This window comes from Oxyura jamaicensis, chromosome 1 (genome assembly GCF_011077185.1).
Source record: "Oxyura jamaicensis isolate SHBP4307 breed ruddy duck chromosome 1, BPBGC_Ojam_1.0, whole genome shotgun sequence".
Taxonomy (NCBI): Eukaryota; Metazoa; Chordata; class Aves; order Anseriformes; family Anatidae; genus Oxyura; species Oxyura jamaicensis.
Window position 1 is genome coordinate 134,298,786 of NC_048893.1, and position 19,562 is coordinate 134,318,347.

Genomic DNA, 19,562 nt, shown 5'->3' on the forward strand with positions numbered 1-19,562 from the left:
CCCAAATGACTGAACTTAATATTTGTTTACAATGCTGTAGATGATCCTGGCCAGATTTCTCCCCATGGTTTAACAACCACTGAAGTATTCTAACTCTGGGGCCTAAATTACTTGGCAAACGTCTCTATGTTATATTCTAAAAGCAAATTGGCTCTGGGAGATGTCAGCTTCTTGCTGCACACCATCATCACGGTGGAATGGAAATGCTTATTAAGGAGGAATAGAGGGAAGTAACATTCAGATGTATTTAAAAGCACTTCTGTCAACGTCAGAAATGCCCTGCTCTCATTTCGGAACTGGGCAATTTAACAGTGGCTGCAAATCACAAAGCACAGCCGGGACTGCAACCACGACTAGTGGCATACTACCAGGCTTCAGCCAAATGTGGAATATGAAAGACTTCTCGCTCTGCTTGCATCTGCACCACTGCTTCCATCTACTATGCTTTAGACAAATAACCATTTCTAGTTTCCAACAAATTACACTGGAGAAGCTATGTGCATTAATCAAAGACACCAGCTGTTAATTTTCACTGTACAGCACTGGGAATGAAGACACATCATCGTCAAAAATTACTTCTTATTCTCACAGTTTGAGAATTCTCCCAACTGAACAAACACTAAAAAAGATATTCTGAACAGATAAAATTCGCAAAGGAAAAGACAACAGTTCCTACCTTTACAGAAATGGCAGAAAGCAAGGAAATAAGAGGCTTTGTGCTCCCCCTCCTGGCTTTGTGGTAAACTACAATTTTGTTCACAGAACATGGACATTACCCGAAGTTGACACAAAACTGAAGGTGTCAGAATTTATACAGATACTACATACACTTTAAAAGGTGGCCTGCAAGAAATACAGCGTGCCAATTCCGGTAGTTTGCCATTCATGATAAATACACTTATCTCCCTAAAAATTGTCATCTATTTTAGAATCATGAGAAAAAGCTTTTTTTTTTTTTTTTTTTTTCAATAATGTGCATCTACTTGGAAAGAAAAAAATATATATTAAAAGGAAAAGGAGAAAAACCTTTGGGAAGTGACTGAAATAGACTTTCCAAAAATAATCTCTGTATTCCAAATGAGAAATACAGGACTGAAGACTGTTTTACTATAGGTACTCTATCTGTTCATCTTTATAAAATAAGACAAAATTTTAAATGTAGCCATCAAATCTAAAATCACAGTTTTAGTCAACCTGTAACACTGCATGTGCTCAAAGGATATAGGACATGTTACAACTTAGTATAATTGCTAATTCAGTAACATATTAAAAAACTGCATGGAACAAGAACACTCAGACTGCTACAGACCTAGAAAAACATTTGTTATTTAATGACGTGATGGCTTTAAAAATAAAACCTGGAATAGGGATGAGAGAAGATTATCTTGAACCATCACAATTTTAATATCTAGTCTTAGAAACTTAAACTTTAGTATTTTTCCAAATTAAAAAAAAAAAAAAAAAAAGAGTTCCTAAGTTCCTATCTATTGCCCCCATACAGAAGTAAGAAAACTAAAAACGTTACCTTATCATACAGCATCCACCCAATGTATTTTAAGTAGCTATCATTTAAATATATATCTGGGTATGTGTTAATCAAGCTGCCCATTTCTTCCATGCAAGTAGCTCGGATCTCAGGGATCACATCACTGTGAAATTATAAAATTGTAATATTAATACATTAACATGCCTAATATACATTAATTATATCATTTGCAACATTTTTTCTGGAATTGCTGAAGTATGCACAATCCAAAATATTTCAAATATTTATATATATTAATGTTCTAAATCTTCAGTCAACAGTTAACCCGTTTAGCTACAGAAGTTTCATACAATAATTATTTTGAAGTTCTGGATATCTTCTCAATAACAAATGTACTGCTGGTAAAACTTAAAATACAAATTTGGGAGGTCTTTTTCTAATCCCAAATTCCTTAAAATAATTTAAATGCTACATTTTTCTTGACAACATGGCATTTAACTCTATCCCACTATCCAGACCATCTGAGCAACAGTCTCTTGGGAATGCAGATACACCTCACAGCTCTATTTATTTCTTACCGATAACGGCTTAGAAATGTCCCTTTGAAAATAGCATTCATCATGTTCTGTATCTCCAGAAGCTTCTGCTCATACTGAAAGAGAAAGAGAACTGAATGTTTACAGTGATCCCACAATTCATTTCACACGATAAATTCGCATCAGTACACTTAAAAGACTACTGTGGTCTAAATCACTATTGTTTACACATGGTACCAACACAAAATGAGCGGTCTGTATCTACGCTGGCAATTGGCCTTTTTGTAGCTATGTACTGATGAAAGATTATCAGGTACCAACCACAAAACCTGGAAAACAAGGTACAGCACGTAATATTTTTGATGTGGTGACTCTTGCACTACCCACACACAGCACAATGGCTAAGCAATCTTCACATATAGGTCCAAATTCTCCTCTCATGCACTTTAAGAAAGATGGAGGAAAGGCCGACGAGGGAATTTTCAGAACGCACCTTTTCCACAATAAGCATGTATTTCAACCATGCCAAGGAAATCTGGTTTTGAAAATTTGGAAACATGACACTATGTAAACATTCTCTCATCAAAAGAATCAGAAAGGGTAACAAGTTTGCTTTTTCCCCCCAGTAGACACATTTCCTTTGTTTTTCCTGTCAGATCAGATTTCTGATGATGCTAAAGACTTAGGTCTCACCCAAACACTTCCTATGAAAAAGGGACTGCTTCTGTAACAGAAATATCCTTGGGCATCCAAACCTCAGAACAGAGGTAAATGGTTCTAAAGACAGATTTATATCTTACAGCTAAAGTCCTGTCTCTGGGAGGTGATAAGGAGCTGTCTAGCTGAGCAGAGAAGAAATGACAGAAACCAAATGCAACAAAGATACAGGTCATACTCGAAGTTATAACCATTTTTACAATGCACTACTTATATAGAGATGACAGCTATCCTGTGTCCTTTTTCATTCATTTCTCTCACTGAAACTCAGTTTAAACCCTAAAATCTTGGCTTTTAATTTGTATAGCCATATAAACCAATCTCCCACAACACCAGAGCTATTAATGCCACTACATGTGTGTGCAGATCTGTATGTGTGTAGAGATCAAGGGCTAATGAAGCAATTAGTAGGACAGACATCTCAAGCTAACAGTATATAGGTCAGTTATTACCTTAGTCATTTTTGTACCACTTAATCTGGGTGGACACAAATGCTCTGCAGCTTGCATTAGATAAACCTCAAAGAACTACAGTAACCCAAAAGCAAGCTGTCAGCAATCCCTCCTTTTAAATCTTCACTCGTCTCCCATACAAGACACCTGCCTAACCTCTTTCCTTTTTCTCTCTAGCTGGTCAAGTCTGTAATTGGTCCTCTTGCCACTGTTCTTCTCCACCTCATATAATCTTTGAGCATTGTGCTTGTTGACATCAAGGTTCAGATGTACGCCTACAACTGCTGTCAGAAGTTTCATTGCTGAAAAGGAAACAAACCCAACATATTTAGCTTAGATCAGAGATATGTAGCATAAATATATTCACCACATTACCACATTAACACAAAAAGTATACGGCTAGCCAAATCCAATTTATTACCCACAACACAAATGACTAGGTTATAGTAATTTCTTTTAAACTACAGTGTTTGTTTTAAGGGCAGATGATGATCAGAAAGGAAAATTTAGTGCTACTACTAGTGATTTATAGATTTTGGCAAGAGTTTATTTGCTGACTAGCACGAGAAGTAATTTACTGGACAACTCTCTTCTTCTATTAAGTAATCTTGATTTGTTTACTAAAGAATTGAAAGCAGTGGAATAGGTAAGTTTCAGAATGAAAAAAATAAATTAATAAATAAAAGACAGTGAAGCCCAAAAAAGGCTGGGAACCTTAATATTTTACTTAAATTGACAAGAATTTGTGTTCCTCTAAGAATCACTAGATGATTCTTAGATGTAAATAGACATCTATTTACACAGATTTCAAGTGCTTTTTTAGGCTTCAAAGCAAACAGTGTACTTTAAAATAAATTATAGTTTAGTGTGTTCTTTGCATGGCAGAAAGGGTACTTAGTGACTTTAAAATATAAAAAGTAGCTTTAATATCACCATGCTGAACCAAATAAAAATGTGTTACAAGCAGTATTCTTTTTAGCATAGATACCACAAGAACAACATCTCTCCAAAGGAAGCTTTACTACACAATGCATTTAATGCTACCTCATTGCAGTAATTATTAGAGGGAGGGAAACTAACAAAATATAAATCTGACTGAAAAATCAGTTACTGATCAAAAAAAAAAGATCACAACATAATTTTGAAGTTAGTCATATCAGACATTAAAGAACACTTCTTTAGAAAGAAAAATCAATCTAGATCAGACTGAAAACATTCAAATTCCATTCAGATATAAATGGGAACAAATTATTTATATTACATTAATATACACTAGGAGGAAAGCACTGTCAATGCATAAGAAGAGAACAATTGCTCCAGTAGAGACCTTTTCAATTTTGAAAAGTTTTATTTTGCACGTAAGTCAGAAAAACCCATGGTCTATAGCAACTCTGTGACTTGTTTTACCTGCCAAAGTGCTTGTGTGTCTAAATGCTCTGATCATGGAGTCCGCTAAGCCCGTAAGCAGTGAGATGATAGCATCCATCAGGTAGCTATCATACAGGATGCTGCACTGGCACTGTTGGACAAGCAATGCAATGAATTCACAGAAATTGGCCCTGAACTTCTTCCAATAGGATCCTGTTCTGGTCAGTGGGTAGTCTTCACCATCCTGCACAAGTAAAAAAAGACAGGAGAAAACACACTAAATAGTTTTGTTAGTGCACACCACATACACATCTCCCACTGATCACCAGATAATTTTGCTGACAGTCAGCTTCATCTCAGCTCCCTTGTAACTTTTCTCATGGTTATTATTCCAAAGTAGGGACATGCAACTACATTACAAGCAAGCACAGATACAAACTAGCCTCATGAGAGCTACACTGTAATGATAGCTCACATCTTAAAGCAGAAGTTGTGAGGCATCTGTGAACACATGGGAGAGGATGTGTGATGCCACAGTACCATGAATGACTTTCACTGACATAAACCAAAAGCACTGCTGGCCTCTTCTACTTCCTCACGGGTAGCAGTGTCTCCCCACTGCTCTGTCCTTCCTGTTCCTGCAACTGCATGGTACAATTCAGGAGGAAAACGACATGATTGAAAGAGAATTGTTACTTTGCCAAACTGTTTTTCAACTGGATCAGTTCCCTGAGGTGGTTGTATTGGTTTTGGCTGGGGTAGAGGTAATTTTCTCCATAGCAGCTTCTTTGAATTTGTGATGACGCATTGGGATTATGGGACAAGGTTTAGGTAGCAGAGAGGCTGCAGGAGTGGCCTCTGTGAGCAGAGCCCAGCAGATGCCCCATGGCAGATGAGACCCAGCTCCAGCCAGCTCCAAAAGGGTCCTGCTACTGACCAGAGCTGAGCCAGCAGCACTTGTTGGGCCTCTGGGAGAGCAGATTGAAGAAAGGGGGAAAAACCGCTGGGCAACATCAGCTGGGGGAGAGGAGTGAGAAGCAGCCCTGCAGTCCCCAAGGTCAATGCAGCAGGAGGGCAGGAGGTGCTCCAGGCAGGCAGCAGCAGTTCCCCTGCGGGCTGTGGAGAGGCCCCTGGTGGAGCAGGCTGTTCCCCTGCAGCCCATGGGTCCCACATGGAGCAGATCTCCACGCTGCAGCCCGTGGGTGGAGGAGCCCCTGGTGGAGCAGGTGGATGTGGCCTGGAGGAAGCTGCAGCCCATGGAGAGCCCCCGCAGGAGCAGGTCCCAGGCCGGAGCTGCAGCCCGTGGAGAGGAGCCCACACAGGAGCAGGGGTCTGGGGGGAGCTGCCGCCCACCCGTGGGGGACCCGTGCTGGAGCAGTTTGCTCCTGGGGGATGGACCCCATGGTATGGAGCCGTGTGGGAGCAGGAAACAAAGGAGAGGCAGAGACAAAGCATTAGGGACTGACCACAGACCTGATTCCCCTGCACCAGTAAGGGGGAAGATGTGGAAAAGATGGTTGTAGCCCGATGCTAGTTTCTCACTGTAAGGTAATAAATTAATCTCCCTATACTGAGTCTGTCTGTCCATGACAATAATCATTGCCCATTATGATAATTGTTGAGTGATCTCCGTGTCTTTATCTCAACCCCTGAGCCTTTTTTGTCATATTTTCTCCCCCTTTCTCTTTTGGGGGGTGGGGGGGGAGGAGGAGTGAGAGAGTGGTTGTGATGGAGCTCAGCTACCCAGCTGGGTAAAACCACCACAGATACAAACAGTGGTAATAACACACCAATGTTTTAGTTATTGCTGAGCAGTGTTTACACAAAGTCAAGGATGGTTCCGCTTCTCATGCTGCATTGGTGGTTAAGGAGGCTAGGAGTGCACAAGCAGCTGAAGCAGCTGGGAGGGGATTCAGCCAGGACAGCTGACCCCAATGGACCAAAGGGATGTCCCGTACTATAAAACATCATGCTCAACAATAAAAGCTCCAGAGAAGAAATTGGGGCTTGGAAGGGGGAGGGGGGAAATGTTCAGGAGCACTCAGCTTGATGGCATTCATCTCCCAGGAAACCACTACACATGATGCAGCCCTGCTTTCCTGGAAATGACTGAACATGTGCCTGCCAATGGGAAGTAAAGAATTCCTTATTTTGCTTTGCTCGTATAGCTTTCACTTTACTTATTAAACTCTATTTATCCCAACCGACGACTTTTTTCATTTTTACATTTCCGATTCTCTCCCCAGTCCCACTTAGGGTGAGTGAGCGAGTTATAATAAAGCCCCAGGAGTGTTCACACTACAGTTGATAATGCCAAGAAGAAAGCAGACAGATGGCAGTTCTCACAACTTCTCACACAAAATGGTGAGCCTCGAGTGAAGAACACAATGGTAGGACGTTGTAGATGCCAGTCTCAGATAGCGTGAACATTTATTTCATTTGCACCTCACAGATCCGGTGAATGGCTCTGAATATTGATTTGCATCCTGATAATTGTGAATGGAGCCAGGGAATTCCAGAATTTCACTCATTATGGAAAATTTCATGCTGAAGGAAACCCACTACTCAGCTAGTCGCTCCATAGTCAGCCAAACACCTTCTGAGATGTATTCCAGCAGGCAGTTTCACACCCAGAACCACCACCCCAGGCACATCTGAAGTGCACTTTATGCTTTTCTCTTGTAACTTTGTTTCCAGAGCACTGCACCCACTGCTTTTTTGAAAAACAAACACAGGCAGTTCTCAGGGGTGCCTGCAACCCAAGGCACATTAGGAAATTTGGCATCTATGGAAAGAGAGGAAAGCCAGAGTGAACTGCTAACAAGGAGACAAGATGAAATCTCCACAATGCTGCAAGCAATGTATGGCAAGAGGAATTACAGAAAAGCTGTTTCTAAAATGTTCTTCCAATTAAAAACATTCTCTTGTAAACATAATCATTTATGAAACAAGCTTCTGAATGAAACTGTCTGCCAAAAACTCTTGCGTGCATGCATAGAGGCTGCTGGAAGGGTTGGGGAATGTTCTTGAGTACCGTTGCAGCTTAACATACACCAGGCTGTTTAAAACACTACAGGAGCGTGTTGTGGTTTAACCCAGCAGACAGCAAAATGCCACACAAACATTTGCTTACTCTCCACCCCTCAGCAGGATGGGGGAGAAAAGTGAAAAGTACAAGAACTCATGGGTTGAGAGATAAGAACAGTTTAATAAGAAGAAAAAAAAGGGAGGAAGGAAAAAAACCCATAGTAACAACAACAACAAAAATAAACAAAACAAGTGATGCGCAAGGCAATTGCTCAGCACCATCTGATCAATGCCCAGACAGTCTCTGAAAAATGGCAGCCCCCACAGCCAACTCCCCTAGTTTTATTGCTGAACAAGACATCACATGACATGGAAGAATATCCCTTTGGGCAGTTTGGGTTAGCTGTCCTGGCTATGTCCACTCCCAGCTCCTGGTGCGCCCCAGCCTCCTCACTGGCAGGGCAGCACCAGAAGCTGAAAAGTCCTTGACTTTGTGTAAGCACTGCTCTGCTTACACATCGGTGTGTTATCAGCATTATTATCATCCTAAATCCAAAACATAGCAGCATACTAGCTATTAGGAAGAAAATTAACTCCATTGCAACCTAAACCAGGACAGAGTGGTTCATCTTATCCAAATTAGCAGGTTCTCTTCACCTCCCTTTAAAATCAATAGCGAGGAACGGGCAACTCCAAAGTGTGCATGGGTTCATTCCAATCCAGAGGTCTAAAACAGACCACATGAAGTAGACTTCTGAAGTGTATAATTATCTCTGTTCACTAACACACAGTTTAAGCTGACTAGTTCTGATGTATTTGCCTACCCTGGAGAAAGCTACAGAGAAAGCCATGCTACAACTGAAAGAACTACAAAAGAGCCGTACCATGTCCACTGGCCAAGTAACTGTCAGGATCCAAGGAAAGGCCATGAATTTCTTGTATTGCAACCCAGATTCCTGTAATGCAGGAGAAAAAAAAAATTAAAGGCTTTTCAATGGAATTGCAGAGTTAATTGAAACAGATAAAAACAGCACAATCATATGCATCATATTTAAAAGGCTATTAAAACTTTGGACAATTTGTATTATAAATGGTTCAAACAATCCAGTGCCTTAAAATGTAATCCCTTCTCATTATTCTTCAGTTATGAGCAATGATAGAAGAAAAAAGCATTTTTATATAAAACTCAAGTTTTCTTGCTACAAGTAGACTTGTTTTTAAAACTTATAAACAAACACATACAAAATGTAATCCTCACAGTTAATTCTGACATATACCTTTCCAGCAAGTCTAAGTACGTATCTCCCTTTCCAACACATAGTTAACTACATACTGTTAAAAAGCTAGCCTCTAAAATAAAACATTCTGAGCTTTTGAAATTATAGAGAAATATTTTCAGAATGAGTGTCAGAGATGTTTCTCAAATCTGCAATTATTCCAAAAGAAAAGGCGGGAAATCTGCAATTTTTATTAGACTCAGTGAAGCACAACACATATTTCTATCCCCATCTGGCTGTACAGTTACAAATAAAACTTATCTCTTCCATTGCTAAATGTTTCAGCAATGAAATGGGAAAGGAAAGGAAGCCTACAAAAGAAACAACCGCTGCAAGAAATAAAACAATGCATAAAGGAAGAAAAGCAGCAGAGAGAAACAGAATGGATTAATGGAGAAGGAGAAAATGAATGGAGAAGGGAAAATAAAAATCAGTGATCCTAAGGACAGGTCTGCCTCTCCAGTGAGGAACACTGCAGCCCACAAAGAAAAAATGCCTCTGAATGACTATATTAAAGCCATCTCCATCCAAAGCCTGTACAAGCTCTCAGAGAATCACAGAAGCACTGAGTTTCAAAGGGCCCATTTGAGATCATCTAATCCAACCCCTCCTGCTCAAGCAGGGTCAGCTAGAGCAGGATGCCCAGTGCCAGGTGCAGTCACGCTCTGAATATTTCCACTGGTGGACACCCTGCATCCTCTCTGGTCAGCTTGTTCCACTGTTAGAGCCCCCTCACAGTAAAAACGTTCAGATGAAGTTTCACATGTTTCAGTTTGAGCCCATTGCCAGGTCTTATCTTGCCTTGCCTTTTGTGCCTGCTGTCTCACTGGGCACCAGAGTCTAGATTCCTCTTCCTCATCCCAACAGACACTTTGACACATGGATAAGATCCCTCTGAGCCTTATTCTTTCCAGATTGAACAGTCTCACCCCTCTCAGCCTCTCCTCATACAAATAAAAAAAAAAATAAAAAATCATTAACCATCTTTGTGGGCATTCACTGGACTCAATCCAGTAAATCTGTACTTTTCTTATACTGGAGAGCCCAGACCCAGACTCAGCACTCCAGATGTATCTCACCAGTATAAGCAGAGAGGAAGGATCACTTCCCTCCACTTGCTGTCAATACTCTGCCTACTGCAGGAAGCTGTTAGCCTTATTTGCTGCAATGACATATTGCTGGCTTGTGCTCATCTTGATGCTCACAAGGACACAAAGATCCTACACTACAGAGCTGCTTTCCAGACTGCTGGACCCCAGCATGTAATGGTGCATAAGTTTTTTCCTCCCCATATGCATGGGATTTCCTGGTACAGAACTCGGTGAGGTTCTCCTGCCCAGGTCTCCAGCCTCTTCATATACTCATAGAATGATCTCGCTTGGAAGGGACCTTAAAGACCATCCAGTTCCACCCCCCTGCCATGGGCAGGGACACCTCCCACCAGACCAGGTTGCCCAAAGCCCCATCCAGCCTAGTCTTAAACACCTCCAAGGATGGGGCACCCACAGCTTCTCTGGGCAACCTGTGCCAGTGCCTCACCACGTCAAGCTCTTTATCCAGCAGCACCACCAAGTCCTTCTTTGCAGATCTGCTCTCTCTCCACGCATTCATGCACCTCTGGACAGCAGCACAATCATCTGGTCCATCACATCACCTTCAAACCTGCTAGAAGTACGCTCTGCCCCATTGTCCAGGTTTAACAGTATAGACCCAAATATCAATATACACCACCAGTGACTGGCCTCCAACTGGATTTTGTCCTACTGATCACAACCCTGTGGGCCTGGTTAATCAGCCAGGTTTCAATCCATCTCACTATCCATTTACCTAACTCATACTTCAGCAGCTTATCTGAGGATATTACGGGAGACAGTGTTAGAAGTCTTACGGAAGTCAAGATAAACAACATTCTCTGTACTCTCCTCACCCTCCAAGCTAGTCACTTCATTATAGAGGGCTATCAGGTCAGTTAAGCACATTTCCCCTTTGTAAATCCATGCTGACTAGACCTGATCATCTTCTTGTCGTTCATGTGTTTGGAAATGATGTCCAGAATCAGTTGTTTCATCACTTTCCCAGGAACTGAAGTGAAGCTGACCCGCCTGTAGTTCCCCAATCCTCCTTCTTGAAGGTAGGAATGATGTCTGCTTTTTTCCAGTCTTCGTGACTCCCTCTCAGTCCCCGTGACCTTTCAGACTTAACTGAAAGTGACCTTGCAATAACATCAGCCAGCTCCCTCAGCACTTGCAAATGCATCCCATCAGGGCCCATGGCCTTATGTATGGTCAGTCTGTTTAAGGGTTCCCTAACCTGATCCTCCACTGAGATTCTCTGCTCCAGAATTTCCCTCTGGTTTCAGGGGCCTGGTATTACTTGAAGCCAATTTTAACAGTAAAGACCGAGGCAAAGATGCCATCGAGTACTTCAGGCTCTTCTGTGTCCTTTGTCACTGGGGCTGCAGCTCCATTTAGCAGTGCAGCCATGTTTTCCTTCATCTTCCTTTTACTGTTGATATACTTGTAGAATCTTTTCTTCTTGTCCTTCACATTTCTTGCCAGGTTCAGCTTCACTAACATTAGTGAGAATTTTGGGAGGAAGTATGGATACACAGATATAGTGTTGCAATTAATTGCAATGTCTAATTTTCCTGTCCTCTGAATGCTAGAAACAACCAATACAAATCAAAAGAGAAGTAATCAAGCAGTTAGCTGGTAATACTCTCCACTCCTGTTACTACTTATACCATTATTATTGTTTGTTTTCAAAAAACGTTTGAAATCTCAGTAGTCCTATATGGCACTGCTTCTCAACAAACTTATTCCGTAAATCACTTTTCCATTAAAAAGATGAGAGAGAACAGCTTGAGAAAAGAAATGCAACCACAAGGAGGAAACAACTAATTTTAAAGTAACACTCTACTTTCCTCTTGCTCTTATGATAGTTCTGCTTTAAAAGAAATCAGTTAAATCCTCAAGCATTATTTCAGTCACCTAATATGTGATTAGCATAAAAATGGTTGCTTCAGACGTATTATTTTCTATATTAATTTGATAGTTATATCAAAAGTAAACCAAACAAGCTGTCGGACACTGTCTTTAGAAATACTTCATTCTGTATAAATTGTTTTTGGAGTTTATTTTACAATCAGTCAACTTAAAAGAAGATTAAGAGAATTTCACAACTCATCAGATTTAGAAACAAAGAACAAAAATAGAGAGACACAGAGCATCTAACACAGGGATTACTATTTAGTATTTTCCATGAGTAAAATGCTTCACTAGAGTAGCACGTTAAAATACTGCCTCAAAAGCAAAGCTACATCGTTTTTATGCATGCTTCTAAGGCAAGTGTAGAATCTTTCCTTTTACCCACCAGGACAGGAGAAAAGGCTACAGAGAAGCAACACATCCACAGTGATGGCAACAATAATCAGACCTGTGTACCTTCGAAAGTGAAGGACCTTCACTATCAGGAGTGCTATTCAGGGTTTATTTAGTTAGGAAAGAAGTGCCAGATTACTAATTCATATGGCCAGACACATATTGGATCATTTCTGTCAAAAATTAGCCCAAGTGCTACTACAGTTCTAAAACAAGGAAAACCATGTTGGCAAATTCATCTTCTGTGGGAATTTCTAAAGCAGCTGGTCTATGAGAGATGCTCAATTAAAGCAAGGCTGATGGCTCTAGCTTGACAAATCAATTCAGAGGTGGCAAATTCAGGGAAAAAAAAAAAAAGCACGGAAGTAACTGTGAAAGTGCTGCAGAAAATCTGATATTGGCATAATTAGCCAAAAACAAGGAAACAGTGTTGTGAAGGTGTGCTTTTTTCTTAATCCTCGAGAAATGAGATATTCGATATTGTTGTGAGAATTATCTAAAATCACAATTGCATTTTCCTTCTTTCATGTGACAATATAGTTATAAAAATTAACGTTGTCAGCAAAACAGGAAGAAAAGATTTAAATAAAAATACGAAATAAAAATTATCTTCAAAAAAGCCCTTCAGTAATTTACAATGGCATTTAAAATGACTTATCACCTGAATACGAGAGGAACTGTTTACCTGCTGCAACATCAGGTTATATGTACCTCTATAAAGTCGCTACCAGAACTCCTACGATGAAGCCAGATTCAGAAAGGCTAAGCAAGACAGCCCTAACTCCGAAAATAAAAGTCACCTTTCGAAAAAATATTCTAGTGCTGCTAAAATAGGTCATTACAACTCTGAATTTCTCCTGTGCCAGAATTATTTTTCTAAAGAAAAGAAGTGGGATACAGCTCCTGTTAAGCAGCAGGAACTTTGTCCAGGTTGACTATTAAGGTAAAGCCTATTATTTATATTAAAAAGTCACACAAAGTCAAAGCTGCACCTACCTCATCGAAGGTCTCTGTCATTTTTTGCATGACATCATTCTTGTGCGTACTTTGAAACATTTCTGCTGTTACCATGCCTAGAAAAGTAAATTTTAAAAAGAAGAATATTGAGAACCATATTACGGCAACCCCAAAAAGGACTTTATTTTATATTTAGAAATACCAAGAAAGGGGTACTTGAGCTGTTCTATCTCTGTTTACACTGACACAGGCAACATATATATAGGTAGACATATAAACACATTTATAGTAGAAAATGCTGATGAACCAGAACTGAAATACACATTAAATAAATCTACTGTCCTCTTGCATGGCTATTTGGCTCTTTGCCCTGGCAGTCAAATAGGCCAACGATATCCTGAGGTGCATCATGCATGGCACTGCTAGCAAGCTGAGGGAAGGGAATGTCCTGCTTTGCTCTGTGCTGGCACAGCCTCACCTCAAGTACTATGTATAGGTTTGGGTGCACAATATAAGCACACAGAACTACTAGAAAGCATCCAAAAGAGGGCTACAAAGATGGTGAAGGGTCTGGAGGGGAAGACGTATGAGGAGCGGCTGAGGTTCCGTGGTTTGCTCAGCCCAGAGCAGAGCAGGCTGAGGGAAGGCCTCATGGCGACCTGCAGCTCCCTCGCAAGGGGAGCAGAGGGGCAGGCGCTGAGCTCTGCTCTCTGGGGACAGTGACAGGACCCGAGGGAACGGCATGGAGCTGGGACAGGGGAGGGTCAGGCTGGGCGTTAGGAAAAGGTTCTGCACCCAGAGGGTGGTCGGGCACTGGGACAGGCTCCCCACGGCAGTGGTCATGACACCGAGCCTACTGGAGTTCAAGAAGTGTTTTGGCAATGCTCTCAGACATAGGGTCTGATTTTTGGGTGGTCCTCTGTGGAGCCAGGAGTTGGACCCTTGTGGGTCCCTTCCAACTCAGGATATTCTGTAATTCTATTTAATCTGTCCACTCACTGACTTCAAAGATTTACTAAAATTTAGGCCACTGTTAGTCAAAGACCCCAGAACATTTTCCAGAGGAGAAGGCATATTAGTCAAAGACCTAGAAAAAAAATCTGAAGTGTAAAAGGTATGTTCTAGCTGCTGAAATACACTCAGAAGTATCAAACTAACAGAACAGTCTTCTTAAATCTTTTATTTGCCACCCTGCAGCTTTTAGCTAGCTAACATACTTCAGATTACTCTCCCCCCACAGGCAATAGAAAGGGATATTAAGAGGGTGAATTACCTTGACAGCCTGAGCACTGAATGAAGAAGCTGATCAGATCTAGAAGTGCCACATTCCTGTCTTGTTTATAAGCTTCAACCCAGTCATCTACAACAGACTAGAACAGATTAAGCAAACTCATTAGCCAAGAGCTGAACATAGCATGCTGCACTTCACTGAGGACACCCATAATGCACACACTAACTACAGTGTTCCATCGACATTAAATTATAAAAATGAGAATAAACTCCATACCATTACATTCCATTTCTAACAGAACATATAAAAGAGTCTTTCTGGGGCAAAATGAAGACTTGAACCGCTCATTCCCGAATTCTGTTCTAGGCAATGTTGCCATTCACAGGTGCTTTGCTCCCTGTTAGCAAGGAAAACAATCCCAGCATCAATAAATTTAATACACAAAAAACAAAATGTCCTTCTACTGATTTCATGCCACCGCTGAGGTAATAGATGCACTTTAAAAAAATGAAAGAAGGAATGCATTTAATTTTGGCATTGTTTAATAATTAATATTAGCAATGGTCTCTCTGTTTTCTTCTCTAGTACCTGGCTTATGCAGAAGGCTGAAATAGTTCACATATTAAACTAACCTAAAAGCTAACCTCAAATTTCATTTCCAGGGCAGTCCAACCTCCAGCCTGTACATGACACTAGGCCTGCTGGGACAACTCATCCAGCCTTCAGCTCACCTGTACTGCCACACAGGTCTGATGAATTCTAGCAGCAGCAGCCTGCACTCAAGCTGTTGCCTTTTCAAGCCCTTCTCATCATGTTTTGCACAGCAGAAGCTGGGCTCTTCAGGGAGCTCTACTGAAGCTAACACAGCTGTCACACAGCAAAAGCCCAGCCACAGATCTCGGAAAATGTAGGGTCTCGCTTCCAAAATATGAATGTGTTTTTCACGTGTGCACACATGCAGTTTACTTACAGACACTACATACTGGAGGCATATGTATAACCCTGGATTAAAAATATTTGAAGCTCCAGGTTTTAATCTTTCATGCACATATATGAACATAATATATAGATACACTTATGGACTTCCTCACACTGAAGAAAGTTGCTAAGTAAACATGTACAGAGATTATGCAAAATGCCATCATGCATTGGAACAGGGTTAAAAGAAAACTGCCTAAAGGCAGGCTCCCAGGAAAAAAAAAAAAAAAAAAAAAGAGTGGCCTGATTTTCAGAATCCTGAACAAACAATTTCCTACTGATGAACCCTTTCTATATTTTTTAAAATAATTGGCTTTTCACATGTTCAGACATTGCTTTAGCAAGACTTTTAGGTATGCCTTTCCTTCCTCTTTTTAAATATCTTACAGCTACGTTTTCACTAATTTAATGAAGACGCATTCTTTTCAAGAACCATGTTCATAGCAGTTTTCCAAACACGTTTCTTCACACCTATGCCAAAAACAGAACACAATTTCAATGCTCCAGAGTACAAATAACTGAAGTGATTGTTGTTTATCCATCATCCCTCCACCAACTCCTCTCAGAATTCAGAGCTGGAAATACCTGCATGGCCCGCTTGCCCATGCTAACCACTTCAAACAATGTAACTGCCTCAACCACTGCTCCATTCCGCAGCCGTCTCACTCTTCTGTTGCTGGAAGAATTTCTCCTTATGTTTTCACTCTGTTCTCGGACCTTCCGTTTCTCTCTCTGAAACAAGTCAAGCAAAGAAAGAATATGAGGAAAGACAATACTTAACAGGCATCCACAGACAAATGAACTATTCCCTAATAACAAGTTTATTTTACTCTCACTGTAAGGATTTCCCCAGGCTGCTAACTTTTAAGCCTCACTGAGGCTGACAAAGCCTTATCAAATATGACTTTAAAGGAAAGGATTTATCAGTTTGAAATTTTTTCCTCAATAAGTCATATACATAGCAAGGTATAAGTGGAAAGAAGCTTCTGAACAGTTACGTACTGCCCAGAAGGCGTTTTTCAGTGGCAGCTGTAATTTCTGAAGAGCAAACAGCAAACACAAAAGCTCTTCTACACCTCTTCACTCACAGGGTAAGCACACAACCTGCAAAGTACCATCAACTGCACACAGTGCACAGCTAAAGAAGAGCATACACTGAAATGGACTGTTCAAAAGCCAGTACTGAGGCTCTGATGCCAACAGAATTTGGGGATCAAGCTGCAGCCACTAACTAGGTTTCAGATGCACTGTATTGTTTCAAGAAACACTCCATTTTGTAACAACTGAAGGAGACAGAAAATAAATTCCATTAAAACATATATATATACACTTACTGTTGTTTTCAGGTTGCCATTTCTCACACTTCTGCTGTTCTGCACCGCAGACTCAGGCACAGTCTCATCACAGACAGCATTCTCTCTAAAGCATAACAACCATGTTAAAACAGCTGTGAGAACAAAGAACCACATACGTGGTATAAACAGCAGAAGAAAGTAAGAGTATGCATATGCATTTTAATGCTCCTAATAATATGGGATGGTTTGGAAGTTACGCCTTTTTGTTGTTAAAATAAACAAACCAAAAACTTTAAAAGTACAACAGAAGTTCAGGGCCTTCTTTCCTTTCTTATCTGATACATAGAAAATTAGAAAACTAATGAAACTATCAAAACCATCAAGGAAGCAGAAAGCAAGTAGACGAAACAAAAAGCTGATGTTGACTTAAAGCAGCCTGTAAGAGCTTTGCACCATCAGTCAATAACAAGTATATATCACATTTTGGATCCTCTACAGAAAACAAGAAAACAACATTTGATAGCTCTACAATTTAAAATGAGAGGAAGAAACTGTTTTACTTGTCCCATAAAGCATGCTGAAGGAAAAAGATGCATAAAATTCTTTTCATTTGCATGTATATATTCATATTCACTGCTAATATGATGGAGGAATAATGCTATGAACAAAGATGCACCTTTTGGGGGATCTGAAGCCATACATTTATCTGCAATGAAATCATGCCATTTTCAGCATTCCCAATGCTAACAACATGCTTTGCCAAAGCTCATGTTTGGGCAGATGAGCTAGATCCCACTTGTGCAGCAGGTCCAGTACTGGTGGCTGGCTGCTATGGCCTCCTCTAAAGCTACGGTGGCCAGGACATGAAGCCAGTTGACTTGTGCTATAAGAAGGCACAAAAAGAAAGTAAACATGAAACACTGTACAGTTACTTTATTTTTCTTGATCGTGCTGCAACAGGAGAGCGTACAAACACGAGCAAGCACTTTGCAGAGACCAAAGCAGTGTATTACCCTGTCAGATAGAGTCAACTCTCCGATCTCGTGTTGACTAACCCAGGTGGAGCATTAACTGTGCTATGGATGCAGAGTCAGATCGAGTCCAGAGGGGTTTATCAATGCCAGATAAACACTATTCATCTTCCTGAGACAGCTTCGGTCAGACAGTGCCTCTGCAAAGCAGATCTTGAGGCTGCGTACTATCAGCTGCAGGGCCTAGGTCCTGATCTTATTTCATTAGCAAGAAGTTTTTATTTAAACACGTCTCTGGTTTTGAATTTATTGGAGTACTACTACACCATAAGCGATATAGAATTAGGCTTCCAAAGATTCCCATGCTGCTGTGTAGATTCCATAAAAATGTATCAAATTTCTAAATAAAATGATGCAAATGATTAACTCCCCTACAGAGAAAAATCCCATTAAAGTTAAATTTAATGAACTTCTCATCATAGAAAAGTTCAAAAAGTGCCACAGTGGTGACAGATCGAAGGCAAGAAAATAAGTCAGGCTAAACCAACCCTTACATCAGTTGTCTGGACTTCTGTGTGTGATGAAAGAGGGAAAAACTGTGCTTCACAACCAAGTCTGCATGCTAAAAGCAACGCTTTGCAGTTTTCAGAATGTTTCCTTTGATTTGTAATTGTGCACCAGAGAGATTAAGTATCTCGAGTACTACCAAAAAACTTCCTAGTTCAAAAGAACAAGCAGCAAGACACAGCAATATATAGAGCTCTTCTGAAGCCAGTTAGCTCTTCTCAGATTCCTTGTACAGACAACAAATTAAAAGGACCCAAACCTATTTGTCAAGGAGCTGCTTCTCCTATGTGATTAACTTCCACTCGTGATTTTAAAGCAGAATGCAACATTATGGGGCTGGACTAACATGTTCTTACTTGTGCTGTTTCACTAGAATGACAACTCAGATGCCAGCCAGCATTTCAGTATGTGCTCCCTGTTTATGCAGTATACCTCCACACAATGCTCAACATACTCTCAAGCAATTTTCCTGAATTATTTCTATATTCTATTTGGCAACTTATTACATGCCATGATGAAAACAAATTTCTTTTCATCTGATTACAGAAACTATAATTGAGTCTAAATTGAATTAAAATATTTAAATAATGAAGAAAAAAACCACCACCCAGTACAAAAAAAAAAAAAAAAAAAAAAAAAAAACAGGACTATTTAGTCAAGTACTTGTCTGAACACGTGCTGCATTTAACATCTTTGTTTACAATATACCTGGCTAAAACTTTAACTCTCACAGCTCTTTCCCAAGAACATCCTGGATGTCAAAAACACTTTCAAGTAATGGTCTACTGATACTGACCCTGTGCTACTTTATGCCAGGCAAAACCTGCCTGCAGCAAAAGGTGTTAACAAAGTAAGTGAATGCTTGGTATATGGAACAGCCTGCTTCCTGAAGCTCAGCGAAATGAGCAGTAACGAGAAGACAGTTGACCTACAGCTTCCTCATGCTGGGCTAACAGTTCTGTGTAAAACGATAGCTCTGTGACTAGAGCAGTTAGACTAACTTTCACGCATATGCTAAGCATCTCTGTTGAACACTCACCAAACGTAACTCAGCACTAAGCATATACTGAAACGCCATTTTGTTCACAGAATCACAGAATAGTCTAGGTTGGAAGAGACCTCCAAGATCACCGAGTCCAACCTCTGACCTAACACTAACAAGTCCTCCACTAAACCATACCCCTAAGCTCTACATCTAAACGTCTTTTAAAGACCTCCAGGGATGGTGACTCAGTTTAGTGCCCAAATCATTTTGGCTTGCACCACAGCACGTAGCAATGCCACAGGAAGCACTGTGTTACAAAAGACATCCTACACCAA

At 40.5% G+C, this 19,562-nt stretch overlaps 1 protein-coding gene across 2 annotated transcripts in view; it reads right to left on the reverse strand.

The window, feature by feature from the left end:
- Nucleotides 1–19,562, reverse strand: part of LOC118160227 (cohesin subunit SA-2-like) — a 61,762-nt gene that overhangs the window by 39,868 nt on the left and 2,332 nt on the right. For both annotated transcript variants that reach the window (XM_035314781.1, XM_035314778.1), the window contains exons 2-10: nucleotides 16,744–16,828; nucleotides 15,995–16,141; nucleotides 14,474–14,570; nucleotides 13,240–13,316; nucleotides 8,471–8,542; nucleotides 4,599–4,803; nucleotides 3,348–3,493; nucleotides 2,065–2,138; nucleotides 1,526–1,649 (exon numbers count right to left, since the gene is read on the reverse strand). In XM_035314781.1, coding sequence (XP_035170672.1) covers nucleotides 1,526–1,649; nucleotides 2,065–2,138; nucleotides 3,348–3,493; nucleotides 4,599–4,803; nucleotides 8,471–8,542; nucleotides 13,240–13,316; nucleotides 14,474–14,570; nucleotides 15,995–16,141; nucleotides 16,744–16,828 — 1,027 coding nt within the window. The remainder of the gene's footprint in view (nucleotides 1–1,525; nucleotides 1,650–2,064; nucleotides 2,139–3,347; nucleotides 3,494–4,598; nucleotides 4,804–8,470; nucleotides 8,543–13,239; nucleotides 13,317–14,473; nucleotides 14,571–15,994; nucleotides 16,142–16,743; nucleotides 16,829–19,562) is intronic.